The sequence below is a fragment of the Dasypus novemcinctus genome, chromosome 14 (assembly GCF_030445035.2).
Source record: "Dasypus novemcinctus isolate mDasNov1 chromosome 14, mDasNov1.1.hap2, whole genome shotgun sequence".
Lineage (NCBI taxonomy): Eukaryota > Metazoa > Chordata > Mammalia > Cingulata > Dasypodidae > Dasypus > Dasypus novemcinctus.
Window position 1 is genome coordinate 109690558 of NC_080686.1, and position 20605 is coordinate 109711162.

At 45.5% G+C, this 20605-nt stretch overlaps 1 protein-coding gene across 1 annotated transcript; it reads left to right on the top strand.

The window, feature by feature from the left end:
- Positions 1-16629: 16629 nt before the first annotated feature.
- Positions 16630-19000, top strand: RPL8 (ribosomal protein L8). The gene is made up of 6 exons (XM_004454590.3): positions 16630-16707; positions 16930-17077; positions 17152-17293; positions 17571-17789; positions 18478-18593; positions 18807-19000. The coding sequence occupies exons 2-6, from the start codon at positions 16940-16942 to the stop codon at positions 18963-18965; spliced, it is 774 nt and encodes a 257-aa protein (XP_004454647.2). The 5' UTR covers positions 16630-16707; positions 16930-16939; the 3' UTR covers positions 18966-19000.
- The last annotated feature ends 1605 nt before the right edge of the window (positions 19001-20605 follow it).

Consider the following 20605-nt stretch of genomic DNA (forward strand, 5'->3'; position numbering starts at 1 on the left):
AATCCATGCCGTGCAGCAGTGCTCATAATGTTTTCACCAAATGCAATGAATGTGCCACAGTGATGAAAGAGGTTGTTGATGTGAGAGGAGTGGGGGTGTGTGGGGTATATGGGAACCTCATATTTTTTAATGTAAAATTTTTTGTGACCTATGTATCTTTAAAAAAACAAAAAATAAATACAAAGAAAAAAAAGAAATGCAAGAACTTATCAACCCAGCCACATTTTAAAGAGATTCAATCAGTCATCAAAAATGTCCCAATTAAACGGACTTTGGCCCAGTGGTTAGGGCGTCCGTCTACCATATGGGAGGTCCGCGGTTCAAACCCCGGGCCTCCTTGACCCGTGTGGAGCTGGCCATGCGCAGAGCTGATGCGCGCAAGGAGTGCCGTGCTACGCAACGGTGTCCCCCACGTGGGGGAGCCCCACGCGCAAGGAGTGCGCCTGTGAGGAAAGCCGCCCAGCGTGAAAAGAAAGAGCAGCCTGCCCAGGAATGGCGCCGCCCACACTTCCCGTGCCGCTGACGACAACAGAAGCGGACAAAGAAACAAGACGCAGCAAATAGACACCAAGAACAGACAACCAGGGGAGGGGGGAAATTAAATAAATAATAATAAATAAAAAATCTTAAAAAAAAAAAGTCCCAATTAAGAAAAGTCCAGGACCAAATAACTTCACAGGTGAATTCTACTAAATATTTCAAGAATTAACACCAAACATCTTTAAACTCTTCCAAAATAAAATTGAAGAGGAGGGAAAATTACCCAACACATTTTATGAAGTCACCATCATCCTAATACCAAAGCCAGATAAAGATACTACAAGAAAAGAAAATTACAGATTAATCTCTTCAATTATCATAAATGCAAAAATTCTCAACAAAATACTTGAGAATAGAGTCCAACAGCATATCAAAATAATTATACACCACAACCAAGAGGGATTTATTCCTGGTATGCAATGGTGGTTCAACATAAGAAAATTAAGACAGAAGAATTAAGAATTAAGATGAAGAGAAGGATCAACTTCACAGCTCCTAAGCTTCCTCTTTTGTTTTCCAATGATAAAAAAAAAAAAGCTCTATGTTTCCTGAGATCTCTTCTCCTTCCCACTCCTCATCTTTCACTGTACCTTCTCTCTTCCTTTGCACCTAAGGGTGTTCTGCTCAATTTGAATAGGATTCCTGGTCATTTCTCTTCAATGTAGGACTTGGTAGTTGTAGCAGTTTGATATTATTGATGAATTCCAAAAAGAAATATTGGGTTATGTTTGTAAACTGATCTTTTCCCCTGGGCATATTAGATTATATTGGATTCAAAGGTTTACTTGATTAAGTAATCAGGTAAACCTCTTGTACCAGTAGGGCATTCAGTCCGCACCCCTTGGTGGGAGGGGACTCACAGATAAAAGACATGGCAAAGGACAGAGTTGGGGGTTTTTGATGTTGGACTTTGATGTTGAAGCCTTAGGCTGGAGCACTGGGAAGAGAAGAACCCAGGAAGCCTGAACCCTCACATACTTCTGCAGCCATTTTTCTCCAACATGTGAAGATAGACTTTGGTGAGGGAAGTAACTTATGCTTTATGGCCTGGTATCTGTAAGATCCTACCCCAAGTAAATGCCCTTTATAAAAACCAACCAATTTCTGGTATTTGGCATCAGCACCACTTTGGCTGACTAATACAGTAGTTTTATGTTTCTTCCCTCTGATCTCTCCACCTTCTGCTGACTTTTCAGTCATTCATGTCCTTTCGACATTGGTTGCTGTTCTTAGATTGGTCTGCCACTCTTACCAATGCATTCTGGACAGAAGACACCCTGAGGCACCTGATAGAGCAAATAAAAGTTCTCTTTGGACCAAATGACCTTCATCCCAGGCCTCAGAGAATAGCCTCAGCTATATAAGATCATAGTAAAATATAATGAAATAGGGCAGAACAACCCTTCTCAAAGCCTCAGAACACAGTTAAAGGATTGCAGAAACAGGACAAGAGCTGAATCAAGAAAGAGGCAAATTAAACATGGTAGGAAAACCTCATGGCTCCCTGGCTGGCCCCTCCACCATCCCCTCACGGTTTCAGCATATGGAGCCTACTCATGCTCCTAGTGCAGGTCCCTTGTCCCAGTATGGGGGAAGGTTGAGGGGTTGTAGAATAACCCTTGTGCCCATACTGGGAGCATGTTTGACTGTGCCAGTCTTGCTGGTGGCAGCCTGACATGTATCGAGGGCCTGCTATCCCAGAACTTGCCCTGCATATAGAAGGTAGCTCACAGAGCTCTCTGCAGAATGCTGTAGAGGAATAACCAAACTGAAGCTACCTGAGACAAAGTTTTGCTTGCTGTGGGATATAGAGTACAGTGCCCGGGACCAAGAAGAAACATATTTCCAAGGGGAAAGAGGGCATTTAGATTCCTAGGGCCATATACACATACCCAAGCCAAGACACATGCAGAAGGGACTGGGGCTGACTCTACAATTTTGCCATGAGGTGTTTTGTACATTTATTGTTAGCACAGCTAAGCTCTGAAGGAGACTACTCTCACAGGCCAGTCTGCAAAGAACTGGAAAGGTGTGTGTGTGTGTATGTTCCTGGCATTCAAGGAACACTGCCATAACATTAGCTGGCTACAAGCAGAAGGAACACATGCCTCAGTGTCTAAGTTTAGCGATAACACATTAAAATATCAAAACGCCCCAGTTGCAACAAAATGTTATAAAACAAAGAAAGAGAAAATGATAGCTTGTGCAAAAGAGCAGGATACAGTACTAGAAGCCATCAATGAGGAAGGCCAAAGTTCAGACATAGGAGACAAAGTCTTTAAAAATTATCCTAAATATGCTCAGAGAGCTAAGGGAAAAATTCAACAATGAACTAAATGGCCCACAGAAGCCGTGGAGCGCCGCCTGGCCCACAAGCACTGCAGAGGGCTACCCAGCCAGCAGATGCTGCACAGAGCTGAATCAGCAAGGTGACACAACAAAAAAAGAAGGGAGACAAGCAAGAACAGAAGAGCCCGCAGTGAATGGACACAGAGAGCAGACAGCATGCAAAAAGCCACAAAAGGCGGCGGGGTGGGGGTGGGGAGTAAAAAAAAACAATTAACTAAAGGAAATCTGGAAAATGATTGATGACTACAAAGAGAATATCAATAAAGAGATTGAAATTATGAAAAGGAACCAAACAGAGCTGAAGATCACAGTAGCAGAAATAATAAATGCTCCTGATGGGATCAACAACAGCTAGAAGCTGGCAGAAGAAAGAATCAGTGAACTTGAAAATACAGCAAGTGAAATTATTCAGTCTGAGGGGCAGAAAGACAAATGAGTGAAGAAAAATGAGCAGAGACTGAGAGACCTGTGGGACACCATCAGGCACCCCAATACGTGCTTTGTGGGAGTCCCAGAGGGAGAAAACTGAGGGGCAGAGAGAATACTTGAAAAACAATAATGGCTGAAAACTTCCAAAATTTAATGAAAGACATGAATATACACATCCAAACTCAGCAAACTTCACGTGTCATTTGCCCAGGTTATGGTGGCTCATTGTTGGTCAAGCAAACACTGGCCTGATTGTTATTGTGAGAATATTTTCATACATTTTAATCATCTGTCAGTTGATTGCATCTATGGCTGATTACATTCACAATGAACTGAGGACAGTGCCTTCAACAATGAGAAAAGTCTTATCCAATCAGTTGAAGACCTTAAAAGGAGAAATGATGGTTTCAGCTATCAGAAGAGAGAATTTTCATCTCTGCCTTAGCTAGCCAGCTTCTCCTGAGGAATTCACCAAAATCTTCTTCAGAGTTTCCAGCTTGTGGCCTGACCTATGAAATTTGGACTTCCCCATCTCCACAGTTGAGTGAGATAATCTTTATAAAAATGTCATAATATTTACATTCTGTGTTCCTAGAGAACCCTGACTAAAGATACAGGATAAACCCAAATAAACCTGCATTGAGACATATGATAAACTGCCAAATGCTAAAGATAGAGAATTCTGAAAGTTAGAGAGAAGCAATATGATACATATATGGGAGCCTCAATAAAACTAAGTGCTGATCTCTTATCAGAAGCCATGGAGGTAAGAAGGAGTGGGATGTGTCATATTTATGTGTTGAAAGGAAAATACTGCCAACCAAGAATTCTGTATTTGCAAAACCTGTCTTTTAAAAAATTGTTTATTTCCTAGATAAACAAAAGCTCAGGAAGTTCATCACCATTAGACCCTTTGAAAAATGCTAAAGGGAGTTCTTCAGGTTGAAAGAAAAGGATATAGATGATAGATTGAAGTTCCATGAGGAAATACAGATGTCCAGTGTAGCAGTTTGATATGGTTATGAATTTTAAAAATACATATTAGATTATGTTTGCCTTCTGGTCTGTACCTGGACGTGACTGAGTTATGATTGGGGCATTGATTGGGCCATGTCATTAGGGTGTTGACACCAAGGAGTGGGGACTCACAGATAGAAGGCATGACAGGGGACAGAGGTGAGGTTTCTGATGTTGGAGTTTGATGCTGAAGTCTTAAGCTGGAGCCCCGGGAAGTCAGCACGCAGAGGAAAGAGAAGCAAGCCCTGGGAAGAGAGGATCTGAGCCAGGAGAAGAACACAGAGGAATAGAGATGGCTACTTAGACATGGTAGAAACCCCAGGGAGAGAGAGACAGAGCCCTTCACCTAATAATCTACAGCTGATCTTGTGAAGAGGGGCCAAGTCTAGAGAGCCGCATAGTCTACAGCTGACCTTGTAGAGAAAACAGAGGAGCTGAGCCCAGAGGAACCTAAGAAGCCTGAACCCTTGCAGACGTCAGCAGTTATCTTGCTCCAAAAAATGAAAACAGGCTTTGGTGAGGGAAGTAACTTATGCTTATGGCCTAGTACCATAAGCTCCTACCCCAGATAAATATGCTTTATCAAAACCAACCAATTTCTGGTGTTTTGCATCAGCATCCCTTTGGCTGACTAATACATCCAGTAAAGGTAATGATATGGGTAAATATAAATTCCAGTACTCTTGTACTTTCGGTTTGTAAGCTGACTTTTTACTTCCTACAGGGTCTAAAATGCACAAAAAGTAATAATAAATCAATGGTTTTAGACCAAAAATGTATAAATGCTACTTGTCAGATGAATGCATAAGCAAAATGTCATACAATGAGATATTACTCAGCTCTAAGAAGGATTGAAGTTTTGACACAGGCAACAACATGAATGAATCTCAAAGACCTTATGTTGAGTGAAGTAAGCCAGTCACTAAATAACAAATACTGCATGACCTCACTGATATGACCTAAGCATACTGAGCAGTCTCGCAGAGCTAGAGTCTAGAAGACAGGTTACCAGGAGACAGATAGGGAGTGGAGAGTGGTGAGCTGACGCTCAGTCTGGACAGAGCCTATGATAAGGTGGAAGGGAGTGGTTTGTCTGTGGATAGGGGTGATGGTGGTGCAGGGATATGAGTGGGGTCAACGGCGCTGGACTGTTAGGGTGAGCAGGGTTGGGGGGTGGGTTGGACTATCCATGGAACTGGGGGGAGGGCTGCATGAAGAAACAGGTGAACTCTGGGGGAGGTGGAGGTCTGTAGTTGAAAATACAGTTATGGGAATGCTCTTCACAAATATGGCAGGGGAGAGTCACAGGGTAGAGTGCCAGCGGTGGGGGGATGTGTGAGAAAGGGTGCACCAGGGGCATGCGTCTACGGAATATGAATGTGTTCATCTTGTCACAGGGTTTTATCTCAGTGTGTGGACACCCACACAATAAACAAAAAATATTAAACTCGCATCCTGGGGAGTCCTGCTATGTTCTCAAATTGAAGGGCAAGTATCTCTCAAGTAAATAGTTAGCGCCTAATAAAAGAACAGAAACCAACATATCAAGCCCTCAATATTAATGCATATAACTATGAACCTTATTCTTGTAAAATTAAAACTTAGCCTAATAATAACTATTGCCTAAGAGTTACTTCCTGAAAACTTGTTATTCAACTGTGGCCTCTCTGTAAGCCAAACTCAGCAAATAAATGCGCTATCTTCCTCCTGATGTAGGATGTGATTCCTGGGGATGAGCCTCCCTGGCACCAAGGGACTAATACCAAGCACCAATCAGTGATGCATTTGGGAAAAGACCTTTACCAAAAGGGGGAAACATCAAATACAAAATAGTTTTTATGGCTAAGATTTCAAAATGAGTCTGGATGTGATTCCAGAGGTTGCACTTATGCATGTCCCAGGCAGATTTCACTAAATGCCACTGAGAACAAAGTCTGAAATAGGGGTGCTCCTGAGGGTTCTAGAACCATCCAGACTCTGTAGGCAAGGCACACAATCTCTTGAAATCAGCACCCTGTCAGTAGGCCTTACCTTGACATATATGACAACCTATTTCTCCAATGTAACAGAGTTATTCATTTATAATTTCCCTACACATTATTCTTCTACACCCTTTGAGTCTATATTTAGCACTATACCCATTGAATATATGTCTCAGAGACTTAATATCTTTGGTCTGTTCATATGCTGATTGAACCCTGACTCAGAAGAGTTGGGCCAACACCTACTCTCCAGGTCATTGGACTCACCCAGGACAATTAACAAAATGATGATGATGGACAATGCCCATCCCCAAAATTGTTGAAAATACAACTGCAAGCAAACGTTTCCTACTATCTTCCCCATAATATTTAAGTCCCTCGCAATCTGAGGTAGAGCAGACATCACCAGCCCAAATCCTCAAAGGTTGAGGAATGAACAAACACAAGGGGGGAATGCAACCATGGATAAAGTAAGCATTAATATTATACTAATGGAAGAATATGTCACATTGTTATAAAGATAGTGGTTATCAGAGGTTCTGAGGGGAAGGGGAGGGAATAATAGGTGGAACATAGGGTATTTTGGGGGCATTGGAATTAAGTGTAAACCACAGTGTAAACTATAGACCTTGGTTAGTAGCAGTGCTTCAATATTTATCCATCAATTTTATCAAATGTACTACACAATTGTAAGATGTTATTAATTGGGAAAGATGTAGAGGGGGTGGAGTATATGGGAATCCCTTATACTTTTGATGTAACTTTTCTGTAATGTAAAACCTCTCTAAAAATAAAGTTTATTATATTAAAATTCATTACATTATTATATTAAAAATAACTTACATAAAGGTGGGAGGATAGAGGATTATAGGAACATGGTAAGGGTGTGCTATTGAAGTTAAGTTAGTATCAAATCAAACGAGATTGTTAAAGATTTACAATGTTAAATTTAAGCCCCTTGGTTACCAAAAAGAAAATATTGAAAGATATGCACAGTAAAGAAAAGACAAGGAATTCTAAAGGGTCAATACAAAAGTGGGAAAAGACTTGAATAGATATTTCTCCAAAGACATACAAATGGCCAATAAACACATGAAAAGATGCTCAGTATCATTAGCTATAGGGAAATACAAATCAAAAGTAAAATGAGATACCACCTCACACCCACTATGAGTAGTAAAAAAAAAAAGTAACAAGTGCTTACAAGTGGGAAAATGGGAACCTTAGTCCATTGTTGGTGGAAATGTAAAATGGTCCAGGGGCTGTGAAAAACAGTTCTGCAAGTCCTCAAAAGGTTAAACCTAGAAGTACTATATGATCTGGTGATCTCACTTCTATTTATATACCCCAAATAATTTAAAGCAGGACTTTTGGACAGATATTTATACATGAATGTTCAAAGCAGCATTATTCACAATAGCCTAATGTGGAAACAAGTGAAATATCTATCAGCAGATGAAAGGATAAAAAATATGTGGTATATACATATGATGGAATATTATCCAGCCATGAAAAGGAATGACATTCTGATACAAGAGAAAACATGGAAAAGGAAGCAAGATGGCTTCAGGGCAGTTAGTAAACACTCAGAGCTATCTGAGCTGGCTGAAGGGCATCCTGCAACATCCTTGAAGGAATGGAAGGAGGAGACTGCCCATTTGCAGAGAGGACTCATACGTAGAGCACTCCACACCCTGGAGGCCAGTGCCCATTCTCCACTGGAGGCACAAGCCACCTCGAGAGCGGCTCTGCTGCTGGAATTGAAAGCTCCACTTCCCAAAAATGGGGGAGGAAGAGACAGTTGGTCACCAACTTCAGCTACTGATGAGTAAATTCAGTGGGCTAAAGTATAATCCTGAGAACAGCTAAAGTTTGAGACTGTCCAAGTAGAAAAAGGCCAGGAGCTGCCATCTGAACTCCGCACCTGGCATGAGGGGAAGAGGGGCAGACTGAGAATCACAGTGCTAGTGGGGACTGGCTTCTTTCCATCCAGGTCCGACTGCAGGTCTAGCTTATGCCCCAGTGCCACTTCCGACAGGGAGGAAACTGCAGGGACCTGCGCCAACCTCTCCAGGAAATCGCCAGCCAAGCCACGGAGGCCAGTGATTGTCCTACTCTGGTGGTACAAGCCACCCTAGGAACTATTCTGTGATTGGAATTGGAAGCTCCATTTCCCAAAATCAGGGGAGGAGGAGACGGTTGGCTGCCAATTTCAGCTACTGATTGGGAGACTCAGATGGCTAAGGAGTAACCCAAGGAACAGCTGGGGTGTAAATCTGTCCAAGCTGGAAAGGAAAGAGGCCAGTGGCCGCCATTTTGAGTCTGCCCCCAGCCTGAGGGGAAGCCTGGCTGACCAAACATCACAGTGATGCTGCAGCCCTCGCCCAGGCTTCAGCCCTGCCTCTGGTAGGGAGGAGGCTGGCAGGCCCTGCACCAGCCTGTCCAGGTAATGTTGGGTGCCTTTGGCTGCCACAAACTGAATAATGTGAAGTGTCCTGGGGCAATTGTGATCATCTTGGACCCACACTGCATGGACTGCTGCCCACACCTGCAGCTCCACTCCCGCTCCAGGCAGGGGGGAAAGGGGCGTGAAGCTTCATCAGTCTCTCTGGGCAACCATAGTCTAGGCCTGCACAACTTGGATTATTTCACACAACTGTGACTCTCTCCCTACCTCTGGGAAAGGAGAAAGTTGGGAGAAACTTCATCCATCCCTGGGGCAATGAGGGCAGCTTGAGCCTCCGAGATTACAGCACCAATTACATCCTTGGCTCCTACTGTACAATGAGCAAGGGAGAAAGGGCAGGAAGCCCTAAACTAAAGAGAAAATCTGCACCCAGAATAAGTACTCTAGTAAGCCAGATGCCAAGACACCAACAAAAAATTACAATCTACACCAAGGAACAGGAAGTTATGGCCCAGGTAAAGGACAAGATAAGCCTCCAGATGACATAAAGGAGTTGAGACAACTAATCATGGATGTTCAAACAAATCTCCTTAATAAATTCAATGAGATGGTTAAAGAGATTAAGGATATTAAGAAGACACGGGATGAGCACAAAGAAGAATTTGAAAGCATGCACTAGAAAAACAGCAGATCTTATGGGAATGAAAGGTGTAATAAATGAAATAAAAAAAAACATTGGGGGAAGCGGACTTGGCCCAGTGGTTAGGGCATCCTTCTACCACATAGGAGGTCCACGGTTCAAACCCTGGGCCTCCTTTACCCTTGTGGAGCTGACCCACATGCAGTGCTGATACATGCCAGGAGTTCTGTGCCACGCAGGGGTGTGCCTGAGTAGGGGAGCCCCACGTGCAAGGAGTGTGCCCCGCAAGGAGTATGCCCCATAAAGAGAGCTGTCCAGCATGAAAGAAAGAGCAGCCTGCACAGGAATGGCGCCGCACACATGGAGAGCTGACGCAACAAAAAGAAACACAGATTCCTGTGCTGCTGACAACAATAGAAGTGGACAAAGAAGAATACGCAGCAAATAGACAGAGAACAGACAACTGGGGTGGGAGGGGGGAGAGAAATAAATAAATAAATCTTTAAAAAAAAATTGGAATCATATAATAGCAGATTCGAGGAGGCAGAAGAAAGGATTTGTGAACTTGAAGAAATGGCCTCTGAAAGTGAACATACAAAAGAACAGACGAAGAAAAGAATGGAAAATATTGAACAAGGTCTCAGGGAACTAAACAACAGCAAGAGATGTGCAAACATACATGTCGTGGGTGTTCCAGAAGGAAAAGAGAAGGAAAAAGGGGCAGAAGGAATATTTAAAGAAATAATGTAGAAAATTTCCAACTCTATTGAAGTACATAGATATCCATGTACAAGAAGCACAATGTACCCCCATCTGAAAAAAATCTGAATATACCAACTCTGAGACGTATACTAATCAGAATGAAAAACAAGAAAGACAAGGAGAGAATTCTGAGAACAGCAAGAAAAAAGCAATGCATAAGGTATAAGAGATGCCCAGTAAGATTAAATGCTGATTTCTCACCAGAAACCCTGGAGGCAAGAAGACAGTGGTCTGATATATTTAAGATACTATGAGAGAAAAACTTCCAGCCAAGAGTTTTATATCCAGCCGGACTGTCTTTCAAAAATGAGGGCAAGATTAGAATATTTACAGATAAACAGAAACTGAGAGAATTTCTAACAAGAGACCAGAATTTCAGGAAATACTAAAGGGTGTGCTAGAGCCTGGAAAAAAAACAAAACAAAACAGGAGAGAAAGGCCTGGATGAGAGTCTAGAAAGGAATATTATATCAATAAAAGTAACTGAAAGTGTCAAAAAAGTGGTGAAAATAAAATATGACAGATAAAACTCAACTAAGAATAAACCTAACCAATGATGTAAAGCACTTGTACTCAGAAAACTGCAACCCAATGTTAAAAGAAATTTTAAAAAGCTTAAATAAGGGAAGTAGACTTGGCCCAATGGATAGGGTGTCCGCCTTCCACATGGGAGGTCCACAGTTCAAACCCTGGGCCTCCTTGACCCATGTGGAGCTGGCCCATGTGCAGTGCTGATGCACGCAAGGAGTGTGAGCCACGCAGGGGTGTCCCCTGTGTAGGGGAGCCCCACACGCAAGGAGTGTGCCCTGTAAGGAGAGCTGCCCAGCATGAAAGAAAGTGTAGCCTGCCCAAGAATGGTGCCACACACATGAAGAGCTGACACAACAAGATGATGCAACAAAAAAGAAACACAGATTCCTGGTGCCACTGATAAGGATAGAAGCAGTCACAGAAGAACACACAGCGAATGGACACAGAGAGCAGACAATGGGGGGGTTGGAAGGGGAAGGGGAAAGAAATAAATAAAAAATAAATCTTAAAAAAAATCCTAAATAACTGGAAGAACATTCCACACTCATGGATTGGAAGATTGGATATCATTAAGATGTCAATTCTACTCAAATTGATATACAGATTCAATGCAACCCTGATAAAAATTCCACCAGCATTAAAAAAAATTTGAAAACACAATTATCAAATTTATTTGGAAGGGTGAGGGGTCCTGAATAGCCAGAAACATCATAAAAAGAAAAGCAAACCCTCATTTCCAGATTTTACATCATCCTACCAAGCTATAGTGGTAAAAACAGAGTGGAACTGGCATAGAGACAGACACATAGACCAATGGAACCAAACTGATAGCTCAGAAACAGACCCTCACATGTATGGTCAAGTGATTTTTTCCCTAGCCTGTCAAACCCACACAGCTTGGGCAGAACAGTCCATTCGGCAAAATGGTGCTGAAAGAACAGGATATCCATAGCCGAAAGAAGGAAAGAGGACCCCCTATCTCACACCTTATCCAAAAATTAATGCAAAATGGATAAAAAAACTAAAAACAAAAGCAAGATCCATAAAACTTCTAGAAGAAATTGTAGGAAAATATCTTCAAGACCTGGTGGTAGGTGGTGGATTCTTAAAGGAGATAAGAGGTGGACTGAGATGGACTAATGATGTTTAATGTATGTAGAAGTTTTAATTAGCTTTACCGAAAAGTGTGGAAATGTATAGAATGGATGGTAACAAATTGTGAGTAATAGGTAGTTTATAAATAGGGATGTGGCTGAAAATGGTAGCCTAGGCATGTAAATACCAATTGACAGAACGCTAGAGAATAATCTAGGAACTGAATAGCACAGTAAACCAAGAGATGGATGAGAATTGTGGTTGATGGTACAGATGCAAGAGTGTCCTTTGTGAGCTAGAGCACATGTCCATCACTACTGCAGGGTATTGGGAACGCATGGGAAAAATAAACTGGAAGGACCTACGGACTGTGTTAGTAGTAATAATATAATATTCTTACATCTATGTCAAATATGTACTGTGTTGATAATGAGGCATAGTGAGCCAGATGTACACTGTGGACATGGTAACAATCAGATGATATTATCTTATCTGTAACAAATATTCCATCACAGTGTGGTGTGTTGATAGAGGGGTGTAGTTTGGGAATTCTGCACATATGCATGATTGTTTTATAAGTTTACAACTTCTGTCATAAAAAATATATTTAAAAAATAATGATAGGTTGGGAGAAAAACACACCAAATGTAAGATAAGGACTATGATTAGTAGTAAGATTTTGACAATATTCTTTCATAATTTGTAGCAAACATCTCACAACAATGCAAGGTGTTGGTGGAGGGTTGATGTATGGGACCCCTGTATGATGTTATTCATGTTTGCTTTGTAAGTTCACAACTTTTACTATACATTTATTTATGTATGTTCATATACAAATGACATAAAGATAATAATAATATGGAGGGTTGGGGAAAATACTTTGGTTAGTAGTAATATTTTGACAATGCTCTTTAATCATTAAAAAGGTTTAACAACAATGTAAAGTGTTGGTGGTAGAGTTATGAGAGTCCTTTATGATGTTATATATGTTTGTTTTTTAAGTTCATAATACTATACACTTATTGTTTATGTATGTCTGTGTGTGGGTTATATATCTCAATAAATTAATTTTTAAAAAGTAAAAAAAATTGGTTATAACTCAAAATTTAATAATATAATGCTTGCATTATAAATTTGTATTGTTATCAAATTTTTAAAGCAAAAAAAAGAGAACATGGATGAACATCAAAGACATCATGTTGAGTGAAATAAATCAGACACAAAGGACAGGTATTGTAACATTCCACTTACATAAAATAGCTAGGATATGCAAATTCATGGAGATGGAAAGTAGACTACAGTTTACCAGGGTGGGGTGGGGGAAGGGGGAGTTGAGGCATAATGGGCGCAGGGCTTCTGTGGGGGGATGGGAAGGTCCTGGTAACTGGTGGTGGTGAGGGGAGCACAGCAGTGCACATGTGATTAATCCCACTGAAGTGTACGCTTGGGAATGCTAAGATGGGAAAGTTCATGTATATATTTCCATAATTTAAAAGGGAAATTAAAGAGACAATACACGATTCTAACTCTCTAATAATGGAGGAGAAAATCCCCAAAAGAACATTATTGGGGCATAGGAAATAATTGGAATATAGAATGTAGCTTTATATCAATGATAAAGTTCTCTAACTTGATAATTGTACTGAAGCTGTTTACATAAATGGATATCCTTGTTCTTAGGGAATATACATGAAAGTGTTAAGTGTTCAAGGAGCATAATGTATACAGCCTACTCTCAAGTGTTTAGAAAATAGATAAATAGGTAGAAAGACAGATGGGTAGATAGAACAATATACCAAATGTGTCAAACTGTTCAAAGTTGGTGGATCTGGGTATCTAGATGGGCTGTGTGTGTTGGAGTTCTCTGTATAGGTTTTGTATTACATTTGGAGTTCTTTTGTAATAAGTTTAAAATTACTTCAAAATAAATGTTAAAAATATATATATAATGAAACAAATGAGGAATCAGGCACCATAAGTGACAGCCAGTAGTCTACTAGGCATCAAAGACTTCAGAAAATGGAATTACACAAAAAAACATTAAGTATATTTTGGAGGTTTCAAGAAGTAAAAGAAGGAGCGGATGTGGCTCAAACAGTTGAGCACCCAACTCTCACATGGGAGATCCCAGGTTTGGTTTCCTGTGATTCCTAAGAACAAAAAAATAAACAAGATGCAAGTTAAATGAAAAAAAAAAAACCCAAAACTCAGGGAAGCCAATGTGGCTCAGTGATTGAGCACCGGCTTCCCACATATGAGGTCCTGGGTTCAATCCCTGCCCCTGGTACCTTAAAAAAAAAGTAAAAGAATCTGAGAAATTTGAGAGAAGTACAATCCAGTTTGAAAAAAGCCAAACGAATTAAGAAATATAATTAAAATTGAAAAGCCAGTTGATGGATTTAAGAGATTGGTCCCAATAACAGATGTAAAAAACATCTCAGAACCAAAGAAATGCCAACAGGGTACAATGTATTGTTTTCTTTTATAATATACTTTTTTTTAAAGATTTATTTATTTATTTCTCTCCCCCCCACACCCACACCCCGGGGGTCTGTTCTCTGTGTCTTTTTGCTGCGTCTTCTTTGTCCGCTTCTGTTGTCGTCAGCTGCACGGTAATCTGTGTTTCTTTTCGTTGCGTCATCTTGTGTCAGCTTTCAGTGTGTGCGGCACCATTCCTGGGCAGGCTGCACTTTCTTTTGCGCTGGGTGGCTCTCCTTAAGGGGTGCACTCCTTGCGCGTGGGGCTCCTCTACGTGGGTGACACCCCTGCATGGCAGGGCACTCCTTGCACGCATCAGCACTGTGCATGGGCCAGCTCCACACGGGTCAAGGAGGCCCGGGGTTTGAACTGTGGACCTCCCATGTGGTAGATGGACACCTCATCCACTGGGCCAAGTCTGCCACTTTTAATATACTTTTTTATTTTTATTTTTTAAAAAAGAAATTTAGATTATATAAATGTTACACAAAAAGCATAGGGGACTCCCATATGTCCCGCTTCCTAGCCCTCCCACATTTTCCCACACAATGTATTGTTAAGAATTACTGATGTCAACAGTGTATGGACCACATTCTTCATTTTCCTTCAGCCTTAAGACAAAGAAAAGATCCTTGGGACTGCCTACACACGATTCCCTGGCTGCCAGTGCATGTCTGACAGATTGCTTAAGCAAAATAAAGGCATTAACATTGTTTTTGTGTATAACAAAACCAACCAAGTATGGATTATTAAAAACTAGTTGCTGCTGGCCCATGTGGTGAACTGGCCCACGCGGAGTGCTGGCCCACGCGGAGTGCTGCCCTGCACAGGAGTGCTGGCCTGTGTGGAGAGCTGACACAGCAAGATGACACAACAAAAAGAGACACAGAGGAGAGATAATAACAGATGCAGCAGGCTAGTGAGCTGAGGTGGCATAAGAGAATGATCGCCTCTCTCCCACTCTGGACGATCCCAGGATGGGTTCCTGGAGCCACCCAATGAGAACAGAAAACAAGCAGACACAGAAGAACACACAGCAAATGGACACAGAAAGCAGACAATGGAGGGAGGGGGAAGAAATAAATCTTTAAAAAACCCCACGAAACTAGTTGTTTATAGTAACTGTTAACTTGTTGTTACTAGTACTGAGAAAATTAGACAAAATTAACCCTATTGAGCAAGGATGTCAGGCTGGCTTCAGATACCTTCTCTGTGCTGACTCCTCTCACTCACGCCTCAGCTCTGCTCCTCCTTACCCACCAAGTGGGCAAGGCCGACGCAGGACAAACAAGCCTCCCAAACTAGGGTTCAGCTGGGTGGTCCTGGCATGAAGTGTGCCATTTCTCTCCCCTTCTTGCTGTGTGTTATACACAGAGTGATGACAGAATCCTAATCCGTCCAGGAGCTCTGTCCTGCTTGGCTTGTGGAGCTGCCCCTGCATGGAGGAGTTTCCCACGAAGCAGACCTGACGAGGCCTCCCACAGGCGTCCGGGACTGCGAGGGGCCCCAGCCAGGGCTGCCCAGGCACTGACTGCTGGTCGCCCGGAACGTGTTCCCCGTGCCCACTGTGGAGGGCATCTGTGACCCTTGCTTGCTACAGGCCTCTGATGGGCTCCACTTCCCTCTCTGGGGTCCCGCTCCTTCAGTCAACAAATACCTATTTTACTGTCCGCTGTAGCAGGGCGCAGCCAGGCCCGGGGGAGCTGGACGGGGCATGGCATGTTCACGTCGGTGCTGCCCTGTCCGGATGGGGAAGCGCGTGGAAGCACATGGATGCAGGCTGGGAGGAGCAGGGGGGACCAAAACGGTTTCCTGGAGGATTCAGGCAAAGACAGAGGAGGGGGCAAGGACTCCAGGTGGTGGGACCCGGAGGCGTGGAGGGAAGTGGACAGTCTGGGGCCCTCACAGGGAGCTCAGCGCTCAGCAGGAAGGGGGGGGGGCAGGGAGGCACCGGCCAGCACCCCTTCTTTGTGCGGACAGATGCATCAAGCACAAGGTCGGGTGAGGTAATGATCAGGTGGGTGACTAAACCTCCGAGTCCACACCTGTCACCTGCAGGTGAGCCTGGCCCAATGGCCGAAGACACCGTCACCCCCGGGAAGGAAGGCTCTGCGGAGCAAGGCATCCTGGTCGCACCATAGACCATGGTGCTGACCACTTAGATGGCTCATCTGGTCCCTGACCCAACTCGAGGTCAGCGAGCCCTGGACACATTCCGAGGCGGCCTAGTCTGTTCCCTTCTGGCTGGATCCTAGGGCCTAGAGGTGGACAGGCCTCGGGTCCGGCAGCCAGAGTGCGCCTGCGCGAGGCCACAGAGGCGGGGGAGGGGCCGGGACGCCCGCGCGCGGACCACAAGTCCCAGTGTGCACCGCGCGGCGGCGGCCGTCCCGGAAGGATACGCGATTCGCGGGCCCCGCCCCGGAAGATAAGGCGCTCGCGCAGCGCCGGGCTCCTTTTCCGGCCGCGCTAGTCAGCAGGTAGGACGCGTTAGCGCGCCGCGGCCATGGCGCCATCCGCCGCCATCCGCCGCCATCCGCCCTCCTCCGTCCCCGCGGGATCCACGGGGGGCCGCGGCCGATTCTTCCAGAGGGCTCCGCGGCTCACGTCGGGGCTGGGGAGGCGGACGCCGCGAGGGGTGCGGGGAGCAGGGCTGGCGCGGGGGCCTGGCCCGCCGCGAGCTGACGGCCCCTTCCCTCCAGGTCCGCCGCCATGGGCCGCGTGATCCGCGGGCAGAGGAAGGGCGCCGGCTCCGTGTTCCGAGCGCACGTGAAGCACCGCAAGGGCGCCGCGCGCCTGCGCGCCGTGGACTTCGCTGAGCGGCACGGGTACATCAAAGGCATCGTGAAGGTGCGGGGCGTCGGCCGGGGCCGGGCGGGGGGCCGGCGGGCCGGGACCTCGCGCTCACGCCGCCTGGCCCGCAGGACATCATCCACGACCCGGGCCGCGGCGCGCCCCTCGCCAAGGTGGTCTTCCGGGACCCTTACCGGTTTAAGAAACGGACGGAGCTGTTCATCGCTGCCGAGGGCATCCACACGGGCCAGTTCGTGTACTGCGGCAAGAAAGGTGAGGATGGCGCCTGCGAAGGAAGGCTTGGGGGAGTTGGGGGGCGGCCTTAGGAGCTTAACTCCCCAAGTCGGAGAGGAGCACCTTGGGCGGAGCCTTACCCGGGAAGACCGTAGCCAACGGGTATCCAAGGATGTAGCGGAGAGCCGTAAGAGACTGAACGTTTGCATGTTCTGAGCTGCGTGGGGGCTGTTTGGAGCGCGGTTATGTAATTTTCCCTGGCTCGGTGGTCAGTTCACGGTCTTGTCCCCATCGCCCTGTGTTGCTTCCCCTGCAGCCCAGCTTAACATTGGTAATGTCCTCCCGGTGGGCACCATGCCTGAGGGTACCATCGTGTGCTGCCTGGAGGAGAAGCCTGGTGACCGGGGCAAGCTAGCCCGGGCTTCTGGGAACTATGCCACTGTCATCTCACACAATCCCGAGACCAAGAAGACCCGAGTGAAGCTGCCATCAGGCTCCAAGAAGGTCATTTCCTCGGCCAACAGAGCTGTGGTTGGTGAGTGTTGGGACCAGGTCCTCGAATCGGATTGCCTGTTTGCACATCCTGTCACCACTTTCTTAGGGCTGTGACCGTGAGCACTTACGAATCAAGTTGTCTGGAAAGTGGGTACAGTTGCATGAGGCAGTGGGTTTAACCACACAGGACTTGTCAGGCAGGCACATATCTTCAGTTCTTGTGATTATTATAATTGCACCCACCTGATGAACAACTCTTTCAGGGAAAGCAGGGTTAGAGATTGTGATTTGCCGTAAATTAAGTGGAGAAATCTGCGTATAAGCCGAGGTTTGTTCATTTTATTGTTTTGTAATATTTTTGAGTTGCTGTGCCAGCTGTCTAGAGGAAGTTCTGAGAGGTGTGTTCACAGAATAAGCAAAGCTGTTGTTGAGTTGGGGCATGATATCAGATGTGGCGAAGGGAAAGCTGGGAACAAAGTCTCCCCTGGAGCACCTTGGAACTTGTTCAGTACCATAGTTGACGGGGTAAGAGCCTGGCGTGGTTGCTGTGGGAGCTTGGAGAAACCTGTCAGTGGGCTGTAGCTATCCTGAGCCTCCTGGGGACTGTGATTAGGGCAGGAGTTGGACATTTGCAAGCAAGGACCCAGCTAGCAAGGCACTGAGTGGTAGTGATGGGGAGGGTCCTGGAGTGTGATGCGTGGCCCTGAGATTGCCTGCTCTGCCCACAGGTGTGGTGGCCGGGGGTGGCCGCATTGACAAACCCATCCTGAAGGCTGGCCGTGCTTACCACAAGTACAAGGCAAAGAGGAATTGCTGGCCTCGTGTAAGGGGCGTGGCCATGAACGTAAGTAGCCAGAAGTATGGTTTGGGGTATATGGGGTACAGGGACCCAGTGGCTGGGTGGATTGTTCTTGGCTTCCTTCCAAGAATGTCCTTTATCCCAGTGGAAAGTAAATGATCTGTAGATGGCGGCCGAAGGTGATGGTTTGTCTCAGCCCCCGAGCCCTTGGCAGGTGCAGTCTTACCCCACACTAATGCTCTTTTCTTCTGCTTGCAGCCTGTGGAGCATCCCTTTGGTGGTGGCAACCACCAGCACATCGGAAAGCCCTCCACCATCCGCAGAGATGCCCCTGCTGGTCGCAAAGTGGGTCTTATTGCTGCCCGTCGTACTGGGCGACTCCGGGGAACCAAGACTGTGCAAGAGAAAGAGAACTAGGGATGGGAGTTTTAATAAAGATTGTTCTACTTGGAGCTATGAACTGTGCATGCCCATGGTTTCAGAGGGGTGTCTCATGGAGTTCATGTTCAGAGAGAAGATTCAGGACAAGCTCGTGGATGGCAGAAGTTTAAGGGGGGCACTGTCCCTAGAGGCCTGCTTACTGGAGGGGTTGGGAGGCCAAGGACCCAGCAATTCCGGGTTGTCCCGGCTTCACAGGTAGGTAAGGTGAGCACTTACACTCCTGTACTGGCCCCAGGAATGGCTCTGTCCACTCTGCACAGTGCTTGGTCTTTGTGCTGAGTGTGATAGGATGAGTGGTAATGGACTGACTACTTCGTTAAAACAAGTGAAGTGATGAAGTTTTGAGAACTACTTTCTTGCCCAAGGCCCCAGATGAAATCATAAGCCTCTGGCAGTGCAAGGAGGCAGATACCTCTGCTCTCCTGAGAAAGCATCCTTTCTGGGAGGGTCCCTATGGCTGAGCTACCACCCAAGTCTAATCCTCATGCATGAGAACTAGCTACTTCTGGCCTCTGGGATGAGGCTGCAATCTGGTGTCAGGTGGGCTCTTGGCCCCATCCTCCCCATCCTCCTGGTGGAGTCCCCACCAGCTCCTGGGCTCACTCTACCAGGCAGAGCCCCAGCAGGGTTGGGACATCATCCTGACAATCTCGGATACGCACATGGCTGGCCCAGCGCTCCCAAATTATACTTACATGGAAGTAAAGAAAGGAAAAGAGATTTGTAACAAGGGTGTTGGGAAAGCTCTAGCCTGGGTTGTCTCACCAATGGGCTGCTGTTGCTGTTCTGTTCCCTCTAGGCAAAGTGTGCTGGGGGCTTGGCTAAGGGTCCCAGCCACCAGGGAAGGCTTGCTCCAGGAGCAGCACAGATGTCCAAGCAGGTTGAGGCAGCCAAGAGCTGCTTCAGATGATGTCTCTAGGGTTTACCTAGCATCTTGTAGTGGAAATGAGTGAAGGTCCATTTATGACCTTATTTTCTCATCTGGGTGTGTGACACATTCATTGAGAGGCTAAGGAAGATGGAGGTCCTTCCAAGCCTTGTGCTTAATTTGTTTCGGTAATTTTGCATTTTTTCCCTTAATTCCCAAATTTTGTTAGTTCCAGGATCCATAAAACTTGGATTTTCACCTTTTGGAAAATAAGTTCATAGAGAACAAAAAAACCCCATAGAATCTTCAGGTGACTCACTAATGTTTGTGTTTTCCATATCTACGTTCAGGTTATTACCTACATGACTTGTAGAATCTTGATTCCTTGGACATTTGACAGGTCAATATTTAGACATTCCTCTGGCACCCTGGACCTTGGGGATCATCTTCCTTGTTTAGGGATGGTGAAAACAGACCTGGGAGGGTCAGCTGGGTTTGGCCCAGCCATCTGCGCCTCGGAATGGCCTGACTAGCCAGTGGTGTGGGGATCCTTCCCAGCCACCATCCAGAGGACTGCCTTGTTGGGCATGGCAGGGCTGTTCGACCACCCGGGAGGCGCTGGAGGCAAGACAGCTTGGCATAGACCTGAACTTCACACGTGGGCAGCGGCCCTCTTCACCCCTTTTCTCATGAATGGGCCCTGGGCCGTTTACAGGGGTGGTGTGAGGGACAATGGGTTAAGCCCTAA